General features: G+C 38.7%; 1 protein-coding gene across 4 annotated transcripts in view; it reads right to left on the reverse strand.

Annotated features, from left to right (window-relative positions):
• col22a1 (collagen, type XXII, alpha 1) overlaps positions 1 to 14181 on the reverse strand; it is an 84936-nt gene that overhangs the window by 23892 nt on the left and 46863 nt on the right. For all 4 annotated transcript variants that reach the window (XM_037795160.1, XM_037795159.1, XM_037795158.1 and 1 more), the window contains 15 exons: positions 9158 to 9211; positions 8490 to 8543; positions 8338 to 8391; positions 8156 to 8209; positions 6879 to 6932; positions 6697 to 6741; positions 6529 to 6591; positions 4848 to 4901; positions 4267 to 4308; positions 4094 to 4126; positions 3805 to 3858; positions 2061 to 2114; positions 1914 to 1967; positions 1773 to 1826; positions 1584 to 1637 (listed from right to left, as the gene is read on the reverse strand). In XM_037795160.1, the coding sequence (XP_037651088.1) occupies positions 1584 to 1637; positions 1773 to 1826; positions 1914 to 1967; positions 2061 to 2114; positions 3805 to 3858; positions 4094 to 4126; positions 4267 to 4308; positions 4848 to 4901; positions 6529 to 6591; positions 6697 to 6741; positions 6879 to 6932; positions 8156 to 8209; positions 8338 to 8391; positions 8490 to 8543; positions 9158 to 9211 (777 nt within the window). The remainder of the gene's footprint in view (positions 1 to 1583; positions 1638 to 1772; positions 1827 to 1913; positions 1968 to 2060; positions 2115 to 3804; positions 3859 to 4093; positions 4127 to 4266; positions 4309 to 4847; positions 4902 to 6528; positions 6592 to 6696; positions 6742 to 6878; positions 6933 to 8155; positions 8210 to 8337; positions 8392 to 8489; positions 8544 to 9157; positions 9212 to 14181) is intronic.

Genomic DNA, 14181 nt, shown 5'->3' on the forward strand with positions numbered 1-14181 from the left:
TTTGTTAATCACGGCGTTCTGCGGTCTGTTATTTCTTTATAGCAGACCGTTGCTATGTATAGTATAGCAGACCGTTGCTATGGGCGCAGTTCTGATGTCCAACTCTGGGGGACCGTTTTTGTGTCAAATCATGGATTTCTTCAGTAAGTAGTCGTGTAATAAATGGGATAATGTACAGCTAGCGGGTCATTGTTGTGAAAGAATCCCCTTCAGGGCGATGAGAGTGCGGTATTGCCCTGTCTGCATCGCCCTGTCGTGGTTTCTTTCACAACAATGACCGGCTCGCTGTACATTATCCCGTACTTAACTACTAGAGAGCACAACACCAAGGCTGCCATCCACAGTGCCATCTTGAAACTACGTCTAACTTCATGTTACAATAAAGAAAGAACTTAATTGTCTCTCAAGGCTACGACAGGTACACCAGTAGGTGCCTTAGGGCACTTTCACAAGTGATAGTCCGTTTGACTAGTCTGAATCAGAGTGAAATTGATACTTTTAGTTTGTTTTCTATAAAGTCTGGTTCAGTTTCACAGTGCACATATTAAAATGGACCGAATAACAAATCAGTGGCTGGGGGGCGTGTACGAAGGAGCAAATTAATCTTTTTTATCTCGAGAGACGCCACTTCAATGCAGGGAATCGCGGACTTTGATATATTGCTGTTGGAGTGTTTTCACTTTGACTCAGCACTGATCTACTCTGCACATGAATCCCCTCTCCTCCAGTTTATCTTGAATTTCTTTATAAATGACATTATTTTGTGGACTTTATTTAGCACATTCTGTATGTTCTCTTTGGCCCAGACGTCACGCAAACATTGGACTTCAGCAGAAGTCCAGGTCAGTCCTCTCCCACTCATGTTTGAGTGTCCATCTCAACAAATGCCACACAGGCAGCCTGCCTTTTGTTTTGCTTGGAAACGGTCCGAGACCACCTCTCACAAGCTGTCTCGAACCGGCTGTTTTGGTCCGCACCAGAGTAGGATTACTGTGTTCACAACTGCCCAAACAAACTGCACCAGAGATCGTCTAAAATGTTGACTAAATGTTGGCTTGTGAAAGCGCCCTTATATACTCTTACATGAAACCTTTGTCTTCTACATTGTGTGTTGTTTCTACTTGTCATGGCAAGTTTTATTCTACTGTATGTGTGATACTTGCATTGTGATTGGAGGAGCCTTGTTTATAACCACACCGTCTCTCCCATCAAACAGAAATGTATCATGTCCTGTGAACTGGTAAACTACTATACTGTAGGGGAGTGAACAGTAATGACACGGTGGGAACATAATCAAATGACACTGCAGTAACTTGTGGAAAAAGGCAAAAGCAAAACAAAGAGAGAGAACAGAGAAAATGGAAAAAGCCAAGAGAGACAGTAGAAAGAAACTCCACAGCTACATGTAGCTGCTGCAGGATTGAAAATTCAAAGGCTTCTCTGCTCAAACAATAACGGAGGACATTCAAGGTCATTCTCTGCAGACTTATTTCCACTCTGCATCGCCGAACCCATTCCGAACATAGTCTGAATAGTTTCAAAAGAACATCTAAACAAATAGCTTTTAAAAATAGATGACTGACCTTGTCTCCTCTCTGTCCACCAACACCGGGAGGCCCGATGATGCCTGGTATGCCCTACAAGACAAACAACTGGTACTGAAGTGATCTGTGGCTACTGTTCATATTTCAAACTGTAGTCACAATCACAGAAAGCAGGCATCGATGACTTCCACCTTAAATTCATCTCAAAAGGTTTAGAAAAAGACTTACCACATTCCCTGGTAGCCCACGAGGACCTGGAGGACCAACTATGCCGGGTGGACCCTGGGAGAAAAAGCATCATATTACACTACTGTACATCTTTCCATTTTGGTGTGAAAAGGTGTATTACATTTAAATCAGACAACGTACAGGGTCTCCAACACGTCCGGTCTCTCCCGTTACTCCATTTTCACCTTTAGGACCCTGGAAGAAAAATGACAAATTAGACGTATTCCACTTAAAATCACTTTTAACAGTGCTACACAGACTGGGAGTACAGGATCACTAGCATCTTACCGCCAGTCCAGGTGGTCCCTTAAAGCCTTGTTCACCAGGTAACCCTCTTTGACCCTTCAGGAGAAGACACATGAATTAACAAAGGCGTTTTATAATAGTTTTAATAAAAGGTTCGTTCAATTTTGTAGATTAAAAACAACATCCATGCATGAAGAAGTCAAGATTGAAGCACAGGGGAGACGGGGCGTTTGAAGCTGCAGCCCACAAACTCTGGAAAAAAGTTGCCTCTGCATGTTAGGCTGCCCTTACACTACCTGTTTTTAAATCCTGTCTTAAAAGACATTTATATTTTCTGGCTTTTAACTCACTGTGAGAGTTACCTTTCTTTATTGTCCTTTGTCTTTTAAACATGTCTTTTGTGTTTTTACTGAGTTGTTTTCTTGCTACATTTTGATTGTACAGCACTTTTGCTGGTTTTAAATGTGCTATATAAATACATTTTGATTGGATTGGAAGACTTACTACAATATTCTGTGACAGTCTTCATAGTGTGCTTGAGAAAGTCAAACATAATGGAAATAGATAATAACATTTGTAATTGTGTGTGTGTTTTAATTATTATACAAAATGTATTTGTGCAGATAAATGTTTTTATACTGCTTCCTGGGCTACTTCAACCTAAATATACCAATATAGTATGCATGCTATTCTGGTCCACCTAATATACTGTACATCTATAAACTGCTATTGGCTAGAGAACCAGGCCAGTGCATTACCGTCTCTTACAGTTTAATTTACTTAACCCAGTTAAAGAAGGCCCCTGAGCTCCCATGTTATAGCAGGACTGCTTCACTATCGTGATACTGAATCTCTACTGACATCTAGTGGACACCGCTGCATATTGCCACAACTAGTTTTGTTCCATTAAAGCACTGGTTCCCAACCTGGGGGTCCGACCCAAAAGCTTCAAGGGGGGGTCGCCAGGCCTTCTTGATTTTAAGGGGCGTAAGACAACTTTAAAAAAAATATATATACAGTTGGCCTGTATCTCAGCATTTCATTCATTTCTGTGAAGAAAACTAACTGAAATTGTTATTTTTAAAGAGTGGATTATTATTGAAGATATAAACAGGTCCTCTCTGTTAAATAGCCTCGTCCTGCATTAGAAAAGTGAGCAGTTAAAACAACCAAAGAGCTGATAGAACAATGGCCAAGCGTCAGGGAGAAGAAAACACTGGATTTGTCAAAAAAGAAGCCTATTAAGTATGTATGATTGTAAAAAAAATGAAATAAATACATAATAGAGAGAGAATAGTCTGAAAAATTAACCCCAAAAAAACTCAAACTCATTCTTCTCACTCTGATGAAATATTCACAGTAAATAATCTGCTCAAAATTCATCCAAATCGCTCGTTTTACACAAACGTCTTGTGGAAAAAATATGTAGAAAAAAAAAAATGTTGAAAACTAGAAGTTTACCCGGAGAGCGCAGACCTCCGCCAAGGCAGGTTTCATGTACGTCGCCGCCCCCCCTGTGGTGGCCTGTGGTGTTAATGCACAGGCTGAGCGGAGTTATTAAAAAAGATTCCCGAAGCCGGATCATGATCCGGATCGCCACCAAAATCTAATGGATTGTTCATTGTGCCACAACCCATCCCTCCAAAATATTTCATTCAAATCCATTGCGGACTTTTGGATTTATTGTCCAAACGGACAAACCAACCAACAAACAAACAAAAACAAACCAACGCCGGTGAAAACATAAACTCCTGGAGGTAAAAATGAGAAATGAGGAAAAACTCACCGTCTCTCCTGGGTTCCCTTGTTCCCCCTTTTCTCCCTTTTCCCCAGGTATTCCCTACAGGCAAGGACAAACAATAAAATTAGAAGTTTTAATGTAAAACAAAAAAGTAGGGGGAAGAGAAGAGGAAAAACAGAAGATATAACTCTTAAACTCTTTAGAAATCTATACATCATACACAAAACCAAATATCTACGTTTGAAGCATCAACTAGAAACAAAAATAGCCATCTCTAATATTACAATAATCTTATAAGAGAGTTTGGTCTGTGGAACAAAATAAGTCTACTCACAGGTTCTCCAGGCTCAGGGATGACATTTGCCACCTGTGAAGAAAAATCAGACAGCAGATAATAATTTGCTCAAACAGTCAAACAGTCAAACAGTATCACTTCCTCCACGTCCTCCATCATAGTTATGTCATAAATTTGAGGACTGGACATGCAAACTAGAAATTTTGACTCACATTTCCTGGAATGCCGGGTAGTCCTCTTGCTCCCCCTTCACCCTGAGATAAGAGACAATATGTTCACACTGTCTGCACTAATGACATTATAATAGCTGCAGGGCGACCATTACTGAGACAGAACAGAGCACCACTGTAACTACTGCAACACGGTGGGATACACAGCGAGAATTCATTACAGTTACGGCTACAATCTGTACTGTATTCCAACCTTTGAGTGTATATATTGTACACTGCTACACAGAAATGTTTTTAAAGTTCAACTGCACCTTAGTTTATTCCTTTGTACATATTTATTTATTACTTGTATATAGAGCCAATACAACTCTCTCTGCAAAATCTTACTGTTTTTTATAGGTCACAGCAAATGCATATTTTCTATTTATAATACATATTTTTACTCATCTTTATTATTATTACTGTTTGATATTATGTGTATGCACCGTGAGGATTGCTACTTAATATTGTTGTACTTTGTGCAATGACAATAAAGAAATTCTATTCTATTTGTTTTTGAATACGCTTGACATTTAATATGACCTTATGCAGTAAATGAAACCGGTTCCTTATTTCTTATTTACCTTGTCGCCCTTGTCACCTTTTGGCCCAAGTGGTCCATCCTGTCCTCTTTCTCCCTAGGAAAGAGAAGCCAAAATCTAGATTAAATACATTTCTACAGATCACAGACCACATTTGCACTTTAACATTTTCCACTCCCCCCTCTTTTTCATAGATTCATTGTTGTCTTTTTTAGGGGGGTACAGGGGGTCTTTAGGGGAAGATAGCAGGTCAACAGTAGATGTCAAATAGTAGTGGTGTACATCATCTGAAATCTGGGAACCTGAAAATTAATTTGACATGCAGCCCAGCACTGTGTGTCAAGTTGTTCTAGTCATAAAGCAGAAACAAAAAATGATGAATTAAAGTAAATTGTGAAAGTGTATAAGGGTTTAGATCATTATGATATCATCCCCATGCTCTACCATGTCTTATAAGTTGTTGCAGAAATTTTTGGGTTGATACCATTTGTTACACAGATTTTGTGCTACAATTTAACCATTTTTTACCACTTGAAAATTAATAAAAACAAAGATCAATAATCCCTCCAAAATACTACATTAAGACATCAAGACCTTGAGGAACACCATAGAAAAAGCCATGTTGTGATTTGGTATCCCAAACTTTTGACATTTTGGAGATTTCTGCAAGAATTGCATTTTTCAGTGATTTGATGGCAAGCACTTCTGTTGTGTAAACTGCTCAGAAACCCCCTTATTGTCAATCTAGCTAGGAAAGCCATCCTCTGAATGCTCTAGGTCTCTAGTTCGTGGTTGTAAAGTTTCATGAGGCTGTGATTATCCTAGAGGTCACCACAGGTCTTTTTGTACAGTGAGGTCAAGTTTAAAGAAATGGTCTCACTAAAATGAAATAGCTACTATGGGGACTAACATCATCACACATGAATACAATGGGGCTTATTGGATCCACAAGAGTCTCAGCTTTACAGTGATAGCCAATTCATGTGATTCCAAGACGGTTTAGGGACCCCAGTATGCAGAAATATTCAATCACATCATTTTAGAAAAGGCGAAAATAACACATTTATACTGCATTCAGAAACGGCATGTTTGGCCACAAACTGCATGTGATTATCATAAAGTGGGCATGTCTGTAAAGAGGAGACTCGTGGGTACCATAGAACCCATTTTCATTCACATATCTTGAGGTCAGAGGTCAAGGGACCACTTTGAAAATGGCCATGCCAGTTTTAAAATTTAGCGCAACTTCATAGCGTTATTTATCCTCCTTCCCGACATGTTATAACACGGTTGGTACCGATGGATTTCTTAGGTTTTCTAGTTTCATATGATACTTTCACTGTAGCTCTAAAACTGAGCACGCTACAGCCTGAGGAAAAAATAAAGTTGGCCGAGGGCACCGGCGCCCTCAAGGAGTGGAAGAGGTTAATGCAGGCAAATGGGAACTTTTTTAATTGGAAGTAGGAAGTCAAGAGCAGAGCGTCTCAAGGGGTATTTGGGGACACCCAGCAGCCCTTGAGGGCGTCCCAGGAGGTTAACCCAACTGAATTAGGAACAGTTCATTTCACTGGAGTTTAATTTACCAGACATGTTGTATAATAATATAAGAGTGACCCTTTAAAAGGATGTCTCTCCCATGCACATTTGTAGATATTACACAATACTAAATCAACAACATGTGAAATAGCTGTGAATGAACCTGATAAAAAGTAGTCACACCTACCGGAATACCCCTGTCTCCTCTTACTCCAACACCACCTATTTGACCCGGGGAACCAGATTCTCCCTGTACAACAACAACAAAACATACATAGATGTGACATGATGAACTATGTTTCATTATCTTACAAAATATCAAACAAAAAAAATGCATCAACAGCTGTGAACTCACTCTCTCCCCTGGAGGTCCTCTTGGTCCGGGAGGCCCATCGTCACCCTGGGGAGAAGAAAGGCAGGCAGCCATTAAAATGTCAGATTTGCATAAGGAAAACACACACGCTATCTCATAACCTGCATATGTCTTCTTCAGTCATGTCCGGTGTGTTTTCTCGGTATATTATGAAGTTACAGTACCTTGGTTCCAGGCTTGCCGGAAAAACCATCTGTTCCGCGCTCTCCCCTGGGCCCCTTCAGAGACACAAGATTTTCCATTTAGATGCATTTGCCAGGAACATTTGTCAGAAGCTGTATGTAGTAAGAGGTAAACCCACCACAACTCAGTTTAGCCACTGCATTAAATGTATTGTGTCAATTAAATGCTATGTTTCTATTTTTCTTTGCTCATACTGGTCGTCATTTAGACTCTCAGTACTTTTCTAGCTTCTAACTGAATCTCCTGCTTCCCTGTTTGTACTTTCAAATATCTGCTTTATTTTACCGTTTCGCTTTCAGCTGCATAGACACTCGTTAGCATTCCTTGAAGGAGTTTGCTATTTGTATAACATATTCTAGTTTAAAAACATCTTAAAAATACAGAATTCCTCAATGCTTTGGCCCGGCGGGGAGTCAACTTAGGCCTGGCGGGCCGCCGAACTTGCAATACACTGGCAGAAACCCTGAATCTCTAAAATAAAAGATGTAGGTCGTGATTAAAAGGTCTGGAACTGACTCAGATACTAATTTTACATTGAGTTTCCCAGCTAAATTGTCTTAGCTTAACACATTTTGTTCTTCAGCATTCTACACTCCATTAGGGCTACAACTAACGATTGTTTTCATTGTTGATTAATCCGTCGATTATTTACTTGATTAACCGATTATGAAAATAGTTGAAGATTCATTTAATAGTAGATAACTAATCGATTAATCGTTGCAGCTCTACACTCTATGTCCAAGTATGTGTGCTACTCAAATAGTAATACCTAGCAAATTGTATGGTTATGCAGCTGTTTTCAATATTTGCAAACTTATGACTTAGAGACTTTTAAGTCATGAGACTCAGTCAATAACCTTGCAGTGCTCACAGTGACTTAACTCAAAGCATTTATCTTTTTTTTGTTCACTTGATGGCAGAACTCCACAACAAGCTAAACAACACACGTGTTTTACTTATTGTGGCCTTATAAAGTTGCCATGGCTAACGTGGTGAAACACAAAACAGATACTGAACCAAAACAGTATAGTTGAAGGCCCTAAAACCAAAACAACAATAACGTCCATAAAGCTGAGCAGAACTGCAAATTTGGGTGACAATTATCCGTGGTTTCATCCCTATAAGAGGCTCCTTTCACGTTATACATAGCATACAATGTTTGTTTGGTGCAGCTTTAAAGTGTTACAGCAAGTTTTGGTCACTGTGAGCATGGACGGCAAAAGAAAGAAAAGAACTTTATTCTAAATGTCATACTGACCATGGCACCGTCATTTCCAGGAAGACCGTCCAGACCATCTTTACCAGGAAGACCCTTTGAAGATCAGTGACGAAAGGTTGACATTTAGTGACGTGTGCAGAGAAAAAAATAGTTTGAATACCTACGACTGAAAGTAGCATTAACAACAAACGGTTATATTTGAGAATAAAAGGCAGACTCACAGATTTTCCAGACTCTCCAGGTTTGCCTGAAAATCCGATTTCACCAGGTAGACCCTTCATAAAGAAATAACAGGTTATTCATTCATTTGTTGCCAAAATAAACATCATATTTAAGAATTATTGTGTCCTGATCTGTGTGCCTGGTCACTTACAGGAGGTCCAGTATGTCCCTGGTTTCCTGGTGGCCCACCTGGACCCTGAGGACCCTACAAAATCAAAAAATAATATCAGTAAAAATATATATCACTTGACCATTATCTCATAAATATACACACGTAACGTGGGCTTTTGAAGGCATCTACTGTATATTTTTGGATAAAAAGGCAATATGTTTGTTTCTTGCCAAATATGTTCATTACAAATATTCATACTTTCCCCAAGAACTGTATTCATGTCTACTTCTAAGAGACGCTGTGCATTACTACCAGCGAGCAGCCACTAGAGGGGGGTATCACAGTACTGTTTACAGCTCATTCAACCTTGAATACCACTTGAAGACAGGTGTATTTCTATTTTGCTCCAGGGAGCAGTTTGGAAAATTAATTGACATAACTTGTTGGTTTTAATCTAGCCTGTTTGTTTTCCCTCTATTAAAACACACAGTGAAGACACCTTTGAGAGCGCTGTAATTCTGTGCTTTGTGGGTCAAATATTGAGCAAACTGCACAATTAAAATACCAAATTAATTCTTCTCGGTTCTCCTTGAGAAGTCATTGATGTGCAAGAACAAGCACTGATATAAATAAGAGGTCATTTTAAACAAGTGTATTACATGTATGCGTGTACATTTTGCTAGTCATGAAAGTGAAATTGTTCTTACAGGGGGTCCAGGAAGGCCATCCACTCCAGGTAATCCACTTTCACCTTTCTTTCCCTGAAAGACAACATTTAAATTCAATTAAATACCAAATTAAAAGACATTCAATGCATAAGAGGAGTTGTTTTGTAGGTGTTAGTGAGGACGCCGAGGTAATATCCTCCTTATTTTTCTTACATTTAGGAAGGTTTATCAACTATGAGAGTTTAAAAAACGTAATATTTTAAATCCTACCTTAGTTTCATTTTTTTAGGCCCATTCCAGTATTTTAAAAAAAAGTATTATTCTACTAGGATTCAGGCTTTTATCCACCAGAATTTGGTAGGATAGAGAGGCCTTTGGAACAGCATTTAGACCTCAAAGCTGGCACATAGAAAATACATGGTACGTGGGACATAGAGACTATGAGAAGCTGGTCATTTTATTTGAATTTAGTTAGATGTGTTGAGCTTATAAGCAGTTCTGCTCTCCAAAACCAAAGCAAAATAACTACATATTTGGTCAAAATTAATACTATAATCTAACATCTGTCACACTAATTTTAACATATAAAAAATGATCATGTCATTAAATTGTTTAATTTCCGTACAGATATATGTGTGTGTGGGCTCGTCTAGAAGACGCCAACAGCTGCATCAAGAGCAAGCTATAACCTTAGATCAGGGGTCAGCAACCTTTACTAGGCAAAAGAGCCATTTTAGGCAAAAAAAAAAAATAATAATCTGTCTGGAGCCGCAAAACATTTGAGCATTGTGATGAAGGTAACACAGTTTAAGTCTAAGTATATAGTATATAAGTCTAATGCAGTGAGGGCCAAAGAGACAATGTACGACAGAGTATTAGGGCCACATTGAGGGAAAAAACATCTGAGATTTCCAGAATAAAGTCATAATATTACGATTTTTTATAGTCGTAATATTACAGGAAAAAGTCATAACTTTATGAGAAAAAAAGTCGTAATATTATGATAATAAAGTCACAACTTTATGAGAAAAAATGTCATAATATTACCAGAATAAAGTCATAACTTTACGAGAAAAAAAGAAAATAACACGTAAAATGACTACTTTATAATATTATGGCTATAGTCTCATGCGACTTTTTCCTCTTAAACTTATGACTTTTTCCTCTTAAACCAATGACTTTATTCTTATAATATGAATTCTCTAAATCTCAGATTTATTTATTTTCCTCAAAGTGGCCCTGATACTACCATAGACCTACAACAATGATAAATAAAAATGAAAATATAAACAAAAAAATATTGATTTCCATTTTTAATAAATCCCCAGGGAGCCAGTGGAGAGGAGCTGAAGAGACTCAGGCTGCTTAGAGAGCCCTGGTTCAGCCAGAGCTTTAACAGATGTTTCCTTTGCTGTTGTCGGCTATTTTTAAAACTATCCATTTTGATGAACCAACATCCTGGTAATACAATCGGTAAGTCCATATAACTAAGTGAGGGGGAGCTAAATCCAGTCATAGTGGAGAAAAAGCAGCTAAACATCTACTAAACATCACGACGGGAGCAGTAGCTAACTTTCATTCCCGCTTTTAACTCGTGTTTCGGTTTTGGTTTATACGGTGGCGCTCAGTGCACCGCAAATAAACACAACACATGCAAATAGACAAAACATAAGCAAATCCAGTAAACATATTCACCTATTATACAACATATGCACAGCATTTAGCCAGACAAAACGCTGCAAATAGACAAAATACAACCAATTAGCTACAGTAACCTGCAAACACACCTGTAGGTAGCACACAACAAACCGGAAACGGTTTCTCAGGGGACACTAAAAAGTGATACACACGGGTCGGTTATCCGTGGGTGGTGTTTGGAAAATGAGCTTCAGTCGTGTCACGTTGTCTTTATTTAAACATTGCGATCGCATGATTCAGACATTATTGTAGATATCTGCTCTTAAACTTGCGTTAACCTTTTGCTTACCTGCTAATTCAACCGTGTGCATCACTTTTTGGTGTCCCCTGTCGGCTAAACCATTTCCGTTGTGTTGCAGCTCCATTCTGTATTTGGTTGTGTTTTTTCTATTTGCAGCGTTTTGTCTAAATGTTGCATATGTGTTGTCAAATTGGTTAAGATGTTTGAGCTGTCAAAGCATCATAGATGAAACTACCTTCAAATCATATTTAAAAAGTATTAAGTTAATTTATTATGTTGGTTTTAATATAGATAGTAATAGTAAACGGACAGAGAGCATTTACTCCCTATGAACTATACACTCTAAATAGACAAAAAAATAAAGATATTGTTCTTAAACAAAGTAGTTAAAATGGACAACAAAGCTAAAAGTAAAAATTATGTCTGTGGATTAGGGCTGGGTGATATTGAGAAAATCAAATATCAATATTTTTAACCAAATACCTCGATATCAGTAATGCAACAATATTGTAGGGTTGACCATTAGTGCTTTTACAAAATATTAACACAATGAGATTTTTGATAAATAATCATCAGTAATGTGGATATAATGATCAAGTGGGTAAAGACAAATAATAGAACAGCTATACAGTCTGGTAAATTCAGAAAATGACATAATTTTACTGTAGTGTAGCCTTTAAAACCAGGAAAAGACAACACTTATGCCACAATTACGATATCCAAAATCTAAGACAATATCTAGTTTCATGTCACGATATCGATAGAATATCAATATATTGCCCAGCCCTTCTCTGGATTCTGTTTTTCCTTTGCATTCCTGTCACATTTTCATACAACTGTCCACAGGAAAATCCTGGCACATGCTCTTTAATTTATTTTTCCTCATATGTTCGTTGGTGCTGTCCTCCAGCTCAGGCTGCCCTCAGCTGTCTGTCATATCAGGAGGATAGAGGTGAATAGACAGGCTTCAGCAGACGGTGACACACACGACTGATGAGAGCTTTGCTGCAGTGGAGGTGAGAGTGGCTCAATCTATACCAACTCAACCATACAGCCAACTCTATCAGCGCTGGCAGCAGTGGAGACCACCCTATTATCGCAGCTCTCAGCCTACCTTCACCTCCACTCACACTCTCTCCCTGAGCGTCTTCAGCTGAGGTATAACAACACTAAACCTGGATAAAATAGGTCAAGCTCCTCACCATCTGTTTTTTTTTTTCACTTTGGAAAGCCTCCCACGGGGCTGTAAAATACTTCAGCGGGACCTCCAATGATATTACAAAATAAAAGCGGAGCTGCACAGTGGGAGATTTTTTAGATATTGTGGAATCGGAACCCGATGTGATCGCTTTATTCGTATTAATAAACTATAAATCCCTCGCTCTCGGAGAAGCTGAGAGCTGGCTGAGGACAGAGTGCATTCTGGTGCTAGAAAAGTCTTTCATTCAGGGCCCAGAGGAGGTTTGCCTTGCCTCTGGTGCCCAGCTGAGCAGCTGCAAATGTTGATTCCAACATATTGCTAATGAGAAGTTAATTGCTCCCGGTAGAGCCGGGGAATGGAGGTCACTATCTTTGTTAATGTTTTGGAAGAACAAATCATGTAGAACCCCTGTGCCTGTTTTAATTACACACTGCGGTGTGATGGGACCAGTGTGGGGGGAGACAGAGGAGAAATTAATATGAGAGATAAGGGACACTTTTTGTAGATAATTCTACAAGCACTGATAACAGCTACAGTATCAGCTCTCATTAGCATGAGGAATAAATATCAGTTTTCTTCATTCTAAATAATCCCATTGGAACATGATAAGTAGAGTTATGGGAGCACAGTATAAACTTCCAATTACTGCAGATTAGAGTTTTGTCCGACAAGAGCTTCTCTGGAGGCGAAGTAATCTAATTTTAGTCAAAACTCAGTGGACCAAAGCAGCAGAAAGCACAGAATTGTACACAATGCATGACAATATGTCTTATCGTTTTCTTTTCTCTCATTATCACAGAATCATTGTTTTGTGATTTAAACAGGTTTGGTTTTCTTGTGATCACAAAAATAGTCATTGTGTTGCAAGAAGGCGGTTTCTATTTTTCTCCGTGATTACAAAGAAATTCCCTTGTGATACAAACCTGTCTCCTTTAAATTACATGTATGTACTATACTTGTTTTTCCAATTATGTTTAGATGGGAGACATAATTGCTGCAGGGGACAGCTCGCATCCTGAGTCCTGGTTGTGGTTATATTTAGGCAACAAAAACCCTTTCGTTAAGGTTAATGAAAGATCCGGGATTTGATGTAAATAAAATAAGAACGTTGCATCTTGTGCTTCAAGTCACTGTTGACTTTTTAGTGTTAATACAAGACAAAGATCTTTCCCTAACCTTAAAGGATAACTTTGGTATTTTTCAACCTGGACCCTATTTTCCCATGTTGTTGTGTCTAAGTGACTAACGGGGACAACACTCTTTGAAATTGATCCAGTATGGAGGAAGAGCGCTGCAGCCGCCAGTCGCTAAACAAGTTGTAATGTAATCATTTGGGGCAACCTGGCGCCGTCAGTTTACGTTCACTAAGAGTGCTTGTTGAACACACAGATAAATAAAACACTTTTCTTACCTTTCACTTTCAGTTTGTCATTGTGTCATGTGACTTGTAGACACGATGGTGGAAACGTGAGTGAGAGTTGGAGAGAGGAGTGCCTGATGGTACCAGGTTGCCCCATATGGTTACATTAGAACTTGTTTAGCGGCTGCAGCACTCTCCTTCAATACTGGACCAGTTTCAAAAAGTGTTGCCCCCATTAGTCACAAAAACATGGGAAAATATGGTCCAGATTGACAAATACCTGAGTTGCCCTTTAACTAAGTGTGTGGGCATTCCAGACAGTCATTAATAATGTTTCCTAATTCAATCCAGACGCATCAAGTTTCTCTCAAAATATATTTGCTCTTAGAATTAGTAATGTAGTGGTATATAAATGTAATTTGTAGGAGACAAGGTTGCATGAGTCTTTAATGTTGTGATCATAAAATAATGAAACAAACTTTTCACAACTTTTCACTTTACATCACGTAATGATAATGTCCTATTTAGCCTCCCAGGCAGACTGTCCTGTCATGTTTTCTACA

Source organism: Sebastes umbrosus, chromosome 15 (assembly GCF_015220745.1).
Source record: "Sebastes umbrosus isolate fSebUmb1 chromosome 15, fSebUmb1.pri, whole genome shotgun sequence".
Lineage (NCBI taxonomy): Eukaryota > Metazoa > Chordata > Actinopteri > Perciformes > Sebastidae > Sebastes > Sebastes umbrosus.